General features: G+C 36.4%; 1 protein-coding gene across 2 annotated transcripts in view; it reads left to right on the top strand.

The window, feature by feature from the left end:
• Positions 1-15,538, top strand: part of LOC117989469 (mucin-4-like) — a 36,358-nt gene extending 20,820 nt beyond the window's left edge. For both annotated transcript variants that reach the window (XM_034976838.2, XM_069503863.1), the window contains exons 3-4: positions 8,176-8,354; positions 11,940-15,538. In XM_034976838.2, coding sequence (XP_034832729.1) covers positions 8,197-8,354; positions 11,940-14,685 — 2,904 coding nt within the window. In that variant the 5' untranslated portion in view covers positions 8,176-8,196 and the 3' untranslated portion in view covers positions 14,686-15,538. The remainder of the gene's footprint in view (positions 1-8,175; positions 8,355-11,939) is intronic.
• Positions 15,539-15,769: the final 231 nt, after the last annotated feature.

Below are 15,769 nucleotides of genomic sequence, written 5' to 3'. Positions count from 1 at the left end.
CCTGAACTAGCTTATGCTCGCGACTTTGTCCGTGTAGACTACACAATTTCAAATATCTATTTCACCCCTTAGGGGCGAAAGGTCCGGGGTAGAACCCTTAGGTTTGTCAGCAAGTCGTCCTATTCGAACTTCGAAGCTCGTGTTTTTCGCATCTCGTCCCATTCGTGTTTCGTTTTTTTCGCATCTCGTCCCATTCGCAACTTTTCCCATTCGCAACTCGCCCCAATTAAATAGTTACTAACTATTGTTGGGTTGTTTGATTGCGAGGCGGCTAACATCGCTTTATTGGTAAATAAATCTATCCTTCTTACTTTTCCACTTGATTCTAGTCTTTTAAACTGTAAATCATCATCAGGACCCCCACAACTGAACATAAGTCTCTTGTAGGGAGTTCCACACGTCATGGACAGAGTGAACTAGAATGAGGAAACTATCGCTTTTATCCTGAATCGACAATATGTCTAATATTAGGCTTAGGTGATGTGAAATTAAAGAAATATAGGCTAACTAGCTTATGCTCGCGACTTCGTCCGCGTGGACTACAAAATTTCAAACCCCTATTTCACCCCCTTAGGGGTTTAATTTCCAAAAATCCTTTGTTAGCGGATGCCTACGTCAGAATCTACGTAGCTACCTGCATGCCAAATTTCAGCCCGATCCGTCCAGTAGTTTGAGCTGTGCGTTGATAGATCAGTCAGTCAGTCAGTCAGTCAGTCAGTCACCTTTTTCTTTTATATATATAGAATTTTCAAAAATCCTTTCTTAGCGGATGCCTACGTCATAATAGCTATCTGCATGCCAAATTTCAGCCCGATCCGTCCAGTAGTTTGAGCTGTGCGTTGATAGATCAGTCAGTCAGTCAGTCGGTCAGTCAGTCAGTCAGTCAGTCAGTCACCTTTTCCTTTTATATATATAGATTCATATGCCATTCATAGGCTACCTAGCGTCAAATGTTGGACCATTTGACGCTAGGTATCGACGTTTTGTTACTGTGCCACGGTCTTGCGCCGCGTGAATCCAGCGGCAAACAGTAAATAGTAAACATTGGCACAGAGTGTATGATCAGTGATCACAGTCAGTGCTGGCCGTAGTTGGAACTTGGAAAACCGGCGCGATAGAAACGTGAGCGCATTCCGATACGCGACTGCCAGTTATACGATTACCATAATAGTCATGGTTTGGTTGTTCTATCATAAGCGATAGGCGGAAGCGTGTATTTTCATCCGCACGGGCTATTTTTTTCAGAAAACCAGCACTGTATGTTTTTGTGTAAAAGAAACGTAGTGTTTAGGACATAGGACTTTTGTAGGGACTTCCACATACCACGGTCTTGCGCCGCCTGTATCCAGCGGTTCCCTGCGACTCGTTTGATGTCGTCTGTCCACATTTTTTTATCGCTGGGAAATATTTTTGCGCATTTCCCCTGGAAGGAACTCCACGAATCTGTAGTGGAGTGTCTTCCAACGCTGCGCTTTCCGGTGCAAGTTCGCCATTCTAGCTTCTTGGGACCCCAATGTCTATCAGTTTTTCAAACTATGTGCGCTGCCCATTGCCACTTCAGCTTCACAACCCGTTGAGCTATGTCGATATTTCAAGTTTATAAGTATTTACCATGTTTTGAGCAAAAATATATTGAACTAGGAGATGCCCGCGACTTCGTCCGCGTGGATTTCGGTTTTTTATAAATCCCGTGGGAACTCTTTGATTTTCCGGGTGTACCAAATTTCGTTAAAATCGGTTGAGCGGAAGGGCCGTGAAAGGCTGGCTAGCAGACATACAGACACACTTTCGCATTTATAATATTAAAATATGGATGGATAAGTCGCCAGTGACTTATACCATCTGACGTGCACACAACTTATTGCAACTCACATGTAATTAAATAGTGAAATGTTACGGTCAAGTACGGTTTAAAATTAATTAAACCGTTAACTTGGCCTTTATGTAACACCATAGCAGCCTATGCATGCCTCCCACACGACTGTGGGACCAAAGGACCCGCGCTTGCTGCTTTAATAATCTTATATTATTATCATTATTATTATTATATATATATATATAAAAGGAAAAAGTGACTGACTGACTGACTGATCTATCAACGCACAGCTCAAACTACTGGACGGATCGGGCTGAAATTTGGCATGCAGATAGTTATTATGACGTAGGCATCCGCTAAGAAAGGATTTTTGAAAATTCAACTCCTAAGGGGGTTAAATAGGGGTTTGAAATTTTGTAGTCCACGCGGACGAAGTCGCGGGCATAAGCTAGTAAATAATAAATACACTTTATTTGCACAACCACAAGAAGGATTACATTAAAGAATAAAAAACACAGACAGAAGGAAGATACAAAAGGCGGCCTTATCGCTAATTAGCGATCTCTACCAGGCAACCTTAAAGATAGGAAAGTATAAGGAAAATTAGACTGCAGGTGGTGTGTAATATACTAATAAACATACATTCAAATAACTGATCCATACTAATACATAAACCACTAATACATGTATTAAAATAATATGTATAATACCAATATACTAATAAAATAGACTAATATATACTCTATAATCGTACTTAAGGAGAAACAAATATGATTGTCGTCTTCAATTTGTAAGATAATGATTCTTCACTGCAGTTTCACTGCTTTCTGTATAGTTAAGTTTTTTTTTTTTTTAAGAATATTAGCCATGTTAAATGACTAATATTCCCCCTTCCTCTCCAATTAAGCGTCAGGCTTGTGCTAGGAGTAGGTACGACAATAGTGCAACGGGCGGGGTTTGAACCGTCGACCTTTCGGTTTTCAGTCCACTCCTTTACCCGTTGAGCTATTGAGGCTCTATAAAATATGATAAAAGTTAGTTTTCGTGTAAGTGTGACTGTAGCTTAAAGTTTTTTTTAATTGTATTGAGATACAAGTAAGCCCTTGACTGATCTCATCTGGTAGTAAGTGATGATGCAGTCTAAGATGGAAGCGGGCTAACCTGGAAGGGTATGTCAGTTTTCATTAAATCCACATCCTTTTGGTTTCAACACGGCATCGTACAGGAATAAACTAAACTTTGCCAGTAGGGTAATAACTAGTTACGGCGGAAGCCTCCCAATAGACCAGGCCAGAAATTATGAAATTCCAAACCCCTGCTGGGAATCGAACCCGGGACCTCCCACTAATAAGACAACAGCGCTTACCACTGCGCTACGGAGGTCGTCAAAAGTTTTTGAACGTAGTGAATGCAGAACTCTGAACTCTATCTCGTTGGGAGTGGGATAATGCAAAGGTTAATTTGATACGTAACAACACATTATAATCATGTAGAATAAACATAATAAAGAGAGAGCCAGCGCGTGCCAGACCTTCGTTATTTTATACAAGCTGAAAGTTTATCTGCACGTTTATTACCTGTTATCTCCCAAAGCCACCATGATCCAAACAAATATATAAACAAACTTCATTTCGCTGATCCTTCCTCCCTGTGTTTTTGACAACATGCAGAGGAACTTTCAGCTTTTCTAAAATAGCGAAGGTCTGGCACGCGCTGGCTCTTAGTTCATAAGATAAACCTAGATTGGACACAAAAGTAAAAGTAAAAGTAGGGGATTTGGTAAAGTTGAAAGGAGATATTGACATCTTGCAGCATCCTGAATCTCGATTGTTCATGTTACGTTGAAACCTTTCGCCGAATACCACGAAATCATATTGAGACCATCTACTTAATGCCACTACACACATTTGTAATCATCATCATCCTGATCAATCCATCACCGGTGCACTACTGAGAAGGGGTTTTCTCTCATAGGGTTTAAAGCCATAATCTAGCCCAGTGCGAATTGGCAGACTTCACAGACTTTCACATACTTTAACGGAGGAGGAAAACATCGAGAGGAAACCTGCTTGCCTGAAAGTTTCACTGAAATCTGCCAATTTGCACTTGGCTATTTTAAAAACTAAGTATTTTCATGAATTTGATCAATATGAATTCTTTTTGCCGTCGCTTGCATTTCGAGTGAGTGTTTATATGACACGATCAAGTTATCTGATTCGATCGTTCATACCTATTGTTTAATTCTAATATAATATGCCATTTATAGTTACTATAGTGATTGTACTCAAATGTCACTGAATGGTTAACACATGAACAATGGTTAACCTTTTTTTTGTACCAAAAACATTTACAGTAGAGTTACCTCTCACATTCTGAGAGGAACTGGTGTTTAGTAGTCCGCCGGCGATGGGCTATGATTATGATAATCTTCTAAATATATAAAAGGAAAAGGTGACGGACTGACTGACTGACTGATCTATCAACGCACAGCTCAAACTACTGGACGGATCGAGCTGAAATTTGGCATGCAGATAGCTATTATACGTAGGCATCCGCTAAGAAAGAATTTTTGAAAAGACAACCCCTTAGAGGGTGAAATAGGGGTTTGAAATTTGTGTAGTCCACGCGGACGAAGTTGCAAGTATAAGCTAGTGATGTCTATACTTACTTGAACGTAAAAACAATAATGTGCCTCCGTAATATTTCTTCAGAAACTTTGCAATAATATACTACACTCTTTCTTAGCAAAATTTAGGTACAAGTTGCATTTTTGGAATATGAAAATATAAAACACAATAACAAATCATGCATATTTAAACAGTCCTGTTTAGGTATAATTTTTTGTAACAAAAAGTTTTTGTAACAAAAAGTTTTTGTAACAAAAAGTTTTTGTTACCGGTCCAACGTAAGTGCCAATTAGGCAAACTACAGTTTTCCATATTTTGCTACATTACTTTTGCATCACACCTACTGTTCGTAGCGCTACATTCAAGTAGTTACTGAGTACAAAAGACTTGAACGCGTCATTTGTGTTGTTTCGGATTCACTATATGCTGCGTAGTTTCTACTGGCCGCTACAGCGTCACCGGGGAGGGTAATGAGCGTGAAGCACCGCCTTAGGACTCGAAAAAATAGTTTGAGAGGTCGGGGGCCAACGTCCTCCTACTAAGGGCCACAATAGTTCAACGAGTATAGGAGTGGACTGAAAACTGAAAGGTCGACGGTTCAAACCCCACCCGTTGCACTATTGTCGTACCTACTCCTAGCACAAGCTTGACGCATAGTTGGAGAGGAAAGGGGAATATTAGTCATTTAACATGGCTAATATTCTTTTTTTGTTTAATGGCGCCTCCTGTGACGCTCGGACCACGGCTTAGGATGACGGAAACGCTGCACATTGCTACACTGATTTAAAATTTTAGTAACTCTAAATAAAGTAGAATCTATAGCATTGTGGCAGCCCTTTGCCAGACACTCTTAAACTTTAACAATTTATTAAACTTTAAGGATGTCTGGTAAGGGGTTGCCACCAGTCTGGCAATGCATGACGTGGTTCCTAATACTATTCCGAAGAAAATATAAAAAACTAGACTAGACTATATCTTCTAGTCTATGATGCTCGCGACATCACCAGCGTGGATTAAGTTTTTTTTTAAATCCCGTGGGAACCTATGTCCTTCCCTATACCCTACCCTTAAAGTAGCCCATGTCCTTCCCCCGGGGTGCAAGCTATCCTTGTACCAAATTTCGTCAAAATCGGTTGAACGGATGGGCCGTGAAACTAAGATGTTTACGGGTTTTTATTGCAGGAATCGTTTAATGGGTTCTAAAAGAAAAAAATCGCGGCGTGCTATTAAATTAGAGGGTGGAAATTGAAGATAGGGGGGAAAAAGCCCTTTTATTTTTTAAATAGGTATATCTCGTAAGCAAAGCAAAAATTTGATATATTATTTTTGCAAAGAATCAGATTTAAATTTTAAAAAAAATCATAACTTTTTTTATTGAAATTTGATTGCTAATTCTCCATCCGGAAAATCACGTGACTTTTTAAAGCCTCTATTCACGCGGATGAAGTCGTGGGCATCAATAAATAAATAGGACCTCTAAAAACGGTGTCTCCCAGATTCGGGTATACAGGTCTGAGGTCAGTAATGTAAGCATTCCGGTTTCGGTCAGGGCCGCGTGGGGTCATTCAACTTTTGAAATCGAGATTGTTAGGTCACTAGGTAGTATGTACGTCATATGAAATACTTATAATACGCGACAGGTCGAGATGGCAATCGGGGTGTGAGGCGGGGGGACGCACGCCCCGCATACCCGCATAGTTCTTCCACTGTATTCAAAAGATTTTGTTTATTATTAATACGTGACAAAACTCAAAAATTACCGAGGAATCTGGCAAGAAATTCCATAAGGGTTAGTTAAACGTCATCCACCTAACATTTTACTTCTGTGGTCAAAGTACGAATCCTTTTTAGGGTTCCGTACCTCAAAAGGAAAAACGGAACCCTTATAGGATCACTTTGTTGTCTGTCTGTCTGTCTGTCCGTCTGTCTGTCAAGAAACCTACAGGGTACTTCCCGTTGACCTAGAATCATGAAATTTGGTAGGTAGGTAGATCTTATAGCTGACATTTGTGGAAAAATCTGAATACCGTGAATTTAGGGTTAGATCACACAAAAAAAAATTAATTGTGGTCATGAACTAATAATTAGTATTTTCAACTTTCGAAGTGAGTGACTATATCAAGTGGGGTATCATATAAAAGGTCTTCACCTGTACATTCTAAAACAGATTTTTATTTATTTTTATGCATCATAGTTTTTGAATTATCGTGCAAAATGTCGAAAAAATACGACTGTAGTACGGAACCCTCATTGCGCGAGCCTGACTCGCACTTGGCCGGTTTTATGATAGATAATAATAATTTATCAAAACCACAACAACAAGAAACTAAGATTTATGATTCATTACCTAGGTGGGATCCCCAAAACATATTGTTCCTACTATACTAATGAATATAACTTCAAACCGCTATTGTTTTGTGAATTTCGAAAATAATACTTTTGTCAATCTTTTATTCTAACTATGCTCTGCGTGGTAGAATTTATAGCTTACTAGCTGATGCCCGCGACTTCGTCCGCGTGGATTTACGTTTTTCAAAATCCCGCGAGAACTCTTTGATTTTGCGTGATAAAAAGTAGCCTATGTGTTAATCCAGGGTATAATCTATCTCCATTCCAAATTTCAGCCAAATCCGTCCAGTAGTTTTTGCGTGATTGAGTAACACACATCCAAACATCCACACTTTTACATTTATAATATTAGTAGGATATTAGTAGGATGATTGCTTAGTACATATGGAGAGTTTTCGTTATAGAGATAAACTATTTACATCAACATGCTTTTAGACTCGTTTTCAGCTGTTATACTTACCTTTATTTTCAGTCAGTTGGTTTGTTCTTTTATATAATACTGATGCCTGCGACTTCGTCTGCGTGGAATTAGGTTTTATAAAATCCCGTGGGAAATCTTTGTTTTTGCGGCCTATGTGTCACTCTCTAGGTATTTATCTATATACCCATGCAAAAAATCACGTCAATCCGTTGCACCATTGCGACTCAGTCAGTCAGTCACCTTTTCGTTTTATATATATTTAGATTATGCTTATGCGTGTTTCTAGCACTAATGGTTTCCCTTAAAGCAATAACGCCGTAGATCGTGAAATAATGGAAGGTTTCCGTAACGGTCCCCTCAGCCTCATCGTAGCTTAACGATATATTAACGGATCAACTTCCCTCTTCGAAACCGGTTCTAACTTCGTTTTCAAACATACACGGGTACCGTTTGGGTTAACGGTTTGAGAGACTAGATTTCATAATTACCATTTTTATCAGTATAATTTGGTTTTTATTAAAATATCCTATTGACCTAAAGAGTCGGCAGGCCTTTTGTGAATCTCAGTGGGTATATACTACGGATTATCTTCTAAATATATAAAAGGAAAAGGTGACTGACTGACTGACTGACTGACTGATCTATCAACGCACAGCTCAAACTACTAGACGGATCGGGTTGAGATTTGGCATGCAGATAGCTACTATGACGTAGGCGTTCGCTAAGAAAGGATTTTTGAAAATTCAACCTCTAAAGAGGTGAAATAGGGGTTTGAAATTTTTGGTGTGGTCTACGCGGACGAAGTCGCGAGCGTAAGCTAGTCTGTAATAAATACCCAACCGATATTTCAATTCGGAGCCTAGAGGTGTATAATGCATACGCTGCATACAGGAAATAAAGAACTGCCTACCTATTTATGAAGTTTATCACTTTTTCTAATAGACATTTTTTTATCTTTCCAGGTACATTTCGAGTGCACCGTGATGGCGCGACTAAAAAGTGACAGTGTTAAGTGGACTGTAGCTTTAGTGTTAGTTGTATTTAGTCCTTTAGTGTATTCGCGACCTCAAGTTGAAGTGTCTTCAACTGCCTTAGGTGTAGCAAGTGTCCCAACAAATAACCCCACAGAGACTGCTATAAGGTATGGTTACAATAAAAATAATAATCCTAGACATAAGTTACCTTTACGAAAAAATTATACCAATAGTTTAGATAATATTTTTAGTATAAGAAATAGTTTTAATGGAGCCAATCCTACTGGTGTTACCTCAAATCGTACAAGTCGTCTAATTCGAATAAAAAGTATTATAAGACCAATTAACCACACAAAAATAAATAATAAATATAATTCGTTAAAAGATCCGATATCAGCCAAACGTAATCTGAATCCTCACAAAAACACTAATATTAAAAAAGTATTCACAAAATGGGTGGATAACGTAAAAGTTGAGGATTTAGATGGTATATCCCACGAAAGTAGTATTTCAAGTGAAATAGATGCTATAAATTTTGCTAATTTATTAAAATATGTTGACCATGGAGTCAGTTCAAGTACAATCGATGATCAAGACGAAAGCACAAAAAACCAACAGTATTTTAACTCAAATGATAAAAAAGTTACATACTCCTATAATAGACCTAGACCACAATATTCTGAAGAAAGTCAGGTTTACTCAGATGGGTTCCAATTAATGAATAACCCATATGCAACGAGACCTTCTTACATTTTTACGACACCATCACCTACACCAATTATTACTAGTGTAGGCTATCCACAACCATGGCCACAATATATTCAACCTCAAATAAGACCTACTACTCGAAAACCTATAAAATCCACAACGGTAAAATATCCTTACAATTATCATAATACTATTAACAACTATCCTTCTTATCCTGGTAGTAATTTTGATGTTACAACGTTCCCACCTGCAGGTGCATACACTGATAGGATAGTTATAAGGCCAGAAGAATATAGTGCAGATCCCAATGAATGCCCAACAATCTTTCTCACCCTTAACAACACTTTTCAAGGTCAAGCTAAAGAAGCCTGTCCGGATTTGAACATCGCAGTAAACACAAATGTAATAAACAAAAATGTTGTAATTGAATCTGATGAAGATACAGACACAACACTGACTGATGTATTTGGTTTACCAGAAGATGATGAATCAGAAAGTGATGAGGCTCCGAATGATTATGCTGAATCACAGGAAACTGATGATGATGATGAAACTGATAGTGATGATGAAGAGAGTGATAGTGCATCAGTTGAAGGTTTAGAGTTATCAAGTTACAGTGCAGCGAATAGTGTCAATGCAGAATCTTCTGAACCAGGTAGTTTTGCATCACCTAGTTCAGCTCTATCAACTTATTCTAGACCAAATCAACCGAGCAGTGACGATGATGACGGATTCAGCTTTTCATCTTTAATAGACTTCTTTAGACCTGCTGTTGGTGCATTTAATTGGTTAGCAGCAATAAGTCCTTTTAGTTTTGGCGCGATATCGTTCTTCATAACCCCTATTTTATTACTTTTTGCTGGTGCTTCGGGATTAGCAACATTATTTGCCCCATTTGTATTATCTGGAAGAGAAGCACCGGAAACATTCGTTTACAGCCCCAAATGGCAATGGGATGAGAATTATAAAACATGGCACCTAGAATCTTTTCCAAATAATAGAAGATGGGAAGATCAAACAAGAAAGAGTACAGAGAATTATAACTTTGTTTCAGAGAAACCCACTTGGTTTGAGAGTGTTAAAGATTTTTTAAAGAGATTTACAGAGAACTTAAGAAGCAATAAACGTAAAATAAAGCGAAAAGAAAGATAAACATCTATTATGAATTTTGTTGGTAAACCAATACTATCTACGAGAAGCTCATTTATAAGGTTGTGACTCTAAAAAGAAGGTTTATTTTATTATAAAGATAATAACAGGTTTCTCGTTAATATTTAGGGCGAAAATAATAACATTACTAAACACAAGATAAGAGGTTGTGAGGTAGGTAACGGCAGTACAAATATATTTAAATATAAAAAATTTTCAATGACTTAATTAACTTGATCTAATATTTTGCTGATGTTGTGTTTGCTTAATTTAAAGATAAAATAAATTATCAGTTATTTAATACATTATAGAGATGGGCGTTATTGGCTATTTCTGGCAACAGTTATCCAACAGTTATTTAGTTTCAATACCGATATTGATAACCGTTGCCGAATATCGGTATCAGAGTTGTGTTTCAACTAATTTAATATGCGCAACTCACAACGGTTTCCGTTGTAGTAACTAAGCTAGCTGCCGTATCAATACCGTCTGTATAGCTAGCGCGCGCATATTTCACTAAAATAAAACCAATTTTACTTTCATGAATATCGTAGTCACAAGAAGTAATCACAACCTTAAGTTCATAGCAGCAAAGTTTAATTAAAATGATCATTGACATAGGTCAAACTATAGTGGACGCCTGCACGGATAGTTTGCCACAGTCCAGTTAATCAAAAACATTTCACGACGATTGAAAAACCAAAGAGGACCTTATCTCTATTACTCTAAGGCTAACTGTAATAAAATTAATAGATCAAAGTGTAATGGACAAGTACTTGTACAGTTAAGCCTTAGCGTAATAGAGATAAGGTCGGCTTTGGTTTATCAAGTTCTTAGTTACTAAGCCGGTAGCCAATAACCGCTCCTTCTCAGCTTTCAGTGAAAGAAAAAAAGAGAAGGCATAATTATTGCGTTTTTAGTTACCAAAAACCAAACAATGCATTGTCAGTTGCCAGTTAGCAGCGTTGCGTTGTCAGGTGGTTCGTCATAGTGATAACCGTTGTTAGCTACGACAATAACGCTACGGTACGCTATAGGCACGGCAGCGGTTTTCAGTTACGTTAAGCTATAGCGGACACATGTCTAATACATTATGTAAATGGATTTTTATTTTATTTTATTTAGCTTTTTACGAATGATTTTAGATTGTAAAGAAACTGAATATCTAGTTACTTGTTCCAAAAACATTTCCAATCTTGTTTGCATAATGGAATCTGTTGCATCTCCAGATTAAATCTGAACCCTATTGTATTCTGTTGTCACGTTATAGTCTGTTGCCGCTCTCAGCTCCTAACATAAACATTAGTTATTGAAAGTTTACATAGCACAAAGGACTCAAGACAGATGAGAATTATGAATAATGGTCATTCAAAAGAAAACGTTACGAAAATAATCTCAAAAAATGCAATATTAGGCACCCTGCGATTGAAACGTATTTGTTACTGAGCTGAATCAATTTCATTTAAACACACACAAACTATACAAATAAAGAATCTGAATCTGAAGCAACTTTTTTCTAATATAGAACTTCCTTCTTCGTAGATGTCTTCAAAATAATTTTTAAACAGAAATTTACTCATAATACCTACACATATTTTATTTTAAGATAATTATTAATAAGTTTTCAACATTGTGATATTCGTTATAATGTTTTATAAATTGCAATAGAAGAGACAGATAATTTTTATTACCTTAGTGGTATTTTATTTATGAATTTGATATTTAAGTATTATTCATTGATTGATAAATTGTTAAATGAGTAGGTAGTGTGTAAAATTTGGAATAAAAAGTAATTAAAATATTAAAACGTTTTATTTAATCCCAATAAAATAATTTAAACAGTACAATAACATATAATGCGAAAAAAAATAAAAATATTTATTTTTATTTTTCAGGGTTACGAGCGAATCACTGTCTAATGAAGATAAGAAGAACGATGCAACACCGGCTCTATCAAATACCTCAAGAGAAGTTAAAGTTAAATCACCAGCGATAGGAGAATCAATTAAAAAGGTTACAATACAGCTACTTGATAAACCTAATAAAACAATTGAAGCAGCAGTTGTGCCTGATACAAGGATACCTCCAAAACTTAAATCACAAGTTACACAGAAACAGAAACACAAAACTAGAAAGGAAGATGAACAATCTATTGAAAATTCTCATGTAGGTATTGCTGTTCCCGTAACAATGGAAGAATTAGAATTGGAAAATAAAGAATTGGTACATGAATCTTCTACTAATAGCGAAGGTTTATCAACATGGATCTTACTAAGCAATCCACCAAACAAAGAAAACACCTCAATTCCTACAGAGCCAACTAAAACTGAAGACGTTCAAAAGAAACAAAAACCCGTTCTAAATAAAAATAAGAATAAAAAGCCACAAAATAAGATACCAGGTGGAAAACGCCCAATAATTGGAAGTACAAATAAATCAGATTTAGTAGCTGGTGGTTCTGCAATAAATGAAAATATTTATAACAAAATTAAAGATACGGTATTGTCAAATGTACAGAAAAACAAAAATATCACACCACGTTCCACAACCCTAAGTACCACTAGCGTAACGCCTTCGACTGAAGCACTTACGACAAGAGCTCCAGTTCCAACAGCCAAGGTAACATCAAAACCCGTAAAAAAGAATAATAAAAACAAACATAAAACTTCTACAACCACAACTACCACTACCTATCTTCCAATTATAAGTGAATCGGCTATGTTACCAATGGAACCCAAAGAACAGGAAATTGAATTGGAAGTAAGTACACCTGCAACAACTACTAAGAAACCGAAACGATCATCGACAAGAAAGAAGACGAAAACAAAGAAACGTAAAACATCAAAACCTAAGCCTGAAGCTTCAACTGCTGCATCAACTGATGTAAAAACTTCGAACAAAACAAAACCGACTAAAACTTCTAAGAAGCCAACTAGTATTACAAGTCCATTTACATCTCAAATTTATAATTACTTCTCCAGAGAAGTGATGCCATCAGTTGGTGTTGGAGTTATAGGTTTAGCTGGACTAGTGGGCCTAGCTAGTTACTTTTTGTATCCATTTGCTACACCAGTGAGACGTACAATTGACGTTGATAAGAAAGATGACATTTACAGGCACAATGCCGAAGAATATGGCAGCGAAGGCAATGGTCAACCCGAAGAAGAAATGCTCGGAACTGTTCTCGCTGGAATGCCAATTCATTCGAAACAAAAGTTAAACCCATATGTTTCTCAAACAGCGTACATTAACAGATATCCAACTAAAAAGGAACAAGATTTAAGATATCGTCACGTAGTTACGCCTAGTTATCCAAACCACAGTGTTCATTATCCTCAACAAAAAACAGGAATCGCTCATGGGGCGGTGTATCCTGACCCATATAATAATTATAATCGCTATCAATATGAAACAAGACATGCTTATACAACAGCTGAAAAGAAAAATGATAAAGCTCAAACGTATAGTCCATATCAAGTTGCGGCTGTAGAACCAATATATGCAGCACCCCAAGCAGGATCTCCTGAAATTTCATCATACGGTAGTGACTTGTCAAGTTCCGTTGTATATGGAGTAAAACCTGCAGAGGAGGCAGATTTTAAGCCCGTCTATCCTTATGATAGTCAGTTTTATTCTGAAACCACAAGTAGTTCCGTAACATATTCTCCCACTTCTATGTATTTAGGTTCAAATAATGAGGCAGAAGAAGCAGAAAGTGACAATTATGCTGATGATAATAATGAAGATACGGAAACTTCAGATAATAAATTTGTTGTAGGTAATGTACCGAAAGAGTTGACTGAATCCGCCACACCAGCTGTTGTACCCGAACATGGACCTAGGAAATTAGAAAGAAGGCGAAGAAATATGCGCCGTAAACGTAATATTGTAGGATCTATTGAGGAAATATTAAAAGCAACGCGAGAAAAGAATGATATATTTCTTAGTAACGAAATTGATGACGGGCTTGAAATACCCGCCAAAACACCATCACCAATCGAATCTATGCAAGTAAAGAATGAAGTAACAATTACACCAGAGAATAAAGACGTATTCACCGTTTATGCAGTATCTGTTGATCCAGCTAAAGAATTCACCCAAACAGAAGAAGCAAGTACAATCAAAAATGATGTAATAGAAAGTGTATCTACTCTACCAGTAGATGAAAAAAAAGCAACTGAAATAGAAATATCGAATGATGTAGATGCAACAACTAAAACTTTTAAAGTATACGAAGTTTTTACAAGCAAACCTGAAATAATAACAAAAAAGAGCACTATAATTGATGAAAATAGTAATACCAAAGCGGATTTAACTACACAGATTAAAAACATGAATACAGAAACTACTATTGATATCCGGTCAGAGACCACGTCAACTTTGCCTCCTTCTCCACCACCGGTTTCAGTTATTACTAGCAGAAGGCCATACAGACCGACGTATTATGGTCCAACATATAAACCAGAGGTAATCACATATCCCCCTTTACCGTCGACTGGTGGAGGTTTCTTTGATTTCCTGAAAAGGGTTGTTGAATTCAAATATAGACTTGGTATGAGCATTTTGCAAAATACATCTGAATCTCTCAATAGATATTTAAGAAGTATGGAGGAATCGGTTAAAAGAGCTGCGAAAGCATAATTTTTATCACCGTGTCAAATAAGAGCAATTCACCTTTTTATTTCTAAATTGTTTTACATTCGACCCCGTGGCAACATACAAACTATGTTTTACCATCAGCAAGGTAATTTGTACTTGCATATTACAACGATCAAACTTATATGACTGGCAAATTTTTTTTGCTTAATATAAACATTTTACTGTTTTTATTTTTAAAGAAATCTAGCAAAAGTAAAAAAAACCGAATTATTAGAGAAGTTTGGTGACCAGTATATGTATTACGAGTACATTAATTATTTAAACATTTCAGTAAATAAGAACATAGAACTTTTTAGATATCTATGGGACACGTTATGCTCGTATTTCAGACTTTTTAGTGCATTTATTACATTAATATAAAGGCTCGCACACACTTAAAATATCCTGTAATTTACTAGAATTTTTGATACATATATTCTTGTAACGTAAGTCCATTGTGTGAGTCCATTTTTATATTTTTTACTTTTTAAATAGTATATTTTCAGAATGCTATCCTCGAACAAAATTTTTGAGGGAAGCCTACTGACTTTATATTGTGATATCGAATTTATTTTGTAAGGATTTTACGAAGACTTTTATAACGAAACTATTTTTAAAGGTATCGTTACTACTTTTTTTTGTAAATCGTTTAAGTAATGTATAAGCAGATCATACACAAGTATTAGGTAAATATAATAATATTATTGTTATTTCAAGACACAACTTTCAGAAATAAAGTTAAGTGTAAAAACAAAATTATTTAGGATATCTCTAATTAAGTAAGAGAACCCGAATATGATATTATATTGTGGTCACTCTTATTAATATTTTGGAACTGTGTGTAAATATCGATTAAATTAATTACAATACTTGATTACAAAAATGTTTTTTTTATATCTCAAAAACTCAGCGGTTAAAAAAACAATATTTATTCGTAAAGAGCGTCATCTGCCAACGTCATAACGAACTATGTACACGGTGCATCGGTTGCGTAGTTTCTTTAGTAGAAAGTAGATGGCGCTGGTCTAAAAGTTGCGTGGTTTTTCTACTAGAGAATAGATGGCCCTGTTAACAAAAATAAAAAAAT

This window comes from Maniola hyperantus, chromosome 16 (genome assembly GCF_902806685.2).
Source record: "Maniola hyperantus chromosome 16, iAphHyp1.2, whole genome shotgun sequence".
Classification (NCBI taxonomy): Eukaryota; Metazoa; Arthropoda; class Insecta; order Lepidoptera; family Nymphalidae; genus Maniola; species Maniola hyperantus.
The sequence above is the reverse complement of the archived record's forward strand: the minus strand, read 5'-3'. Positions and strand labels throughout refer to the sequence as shown.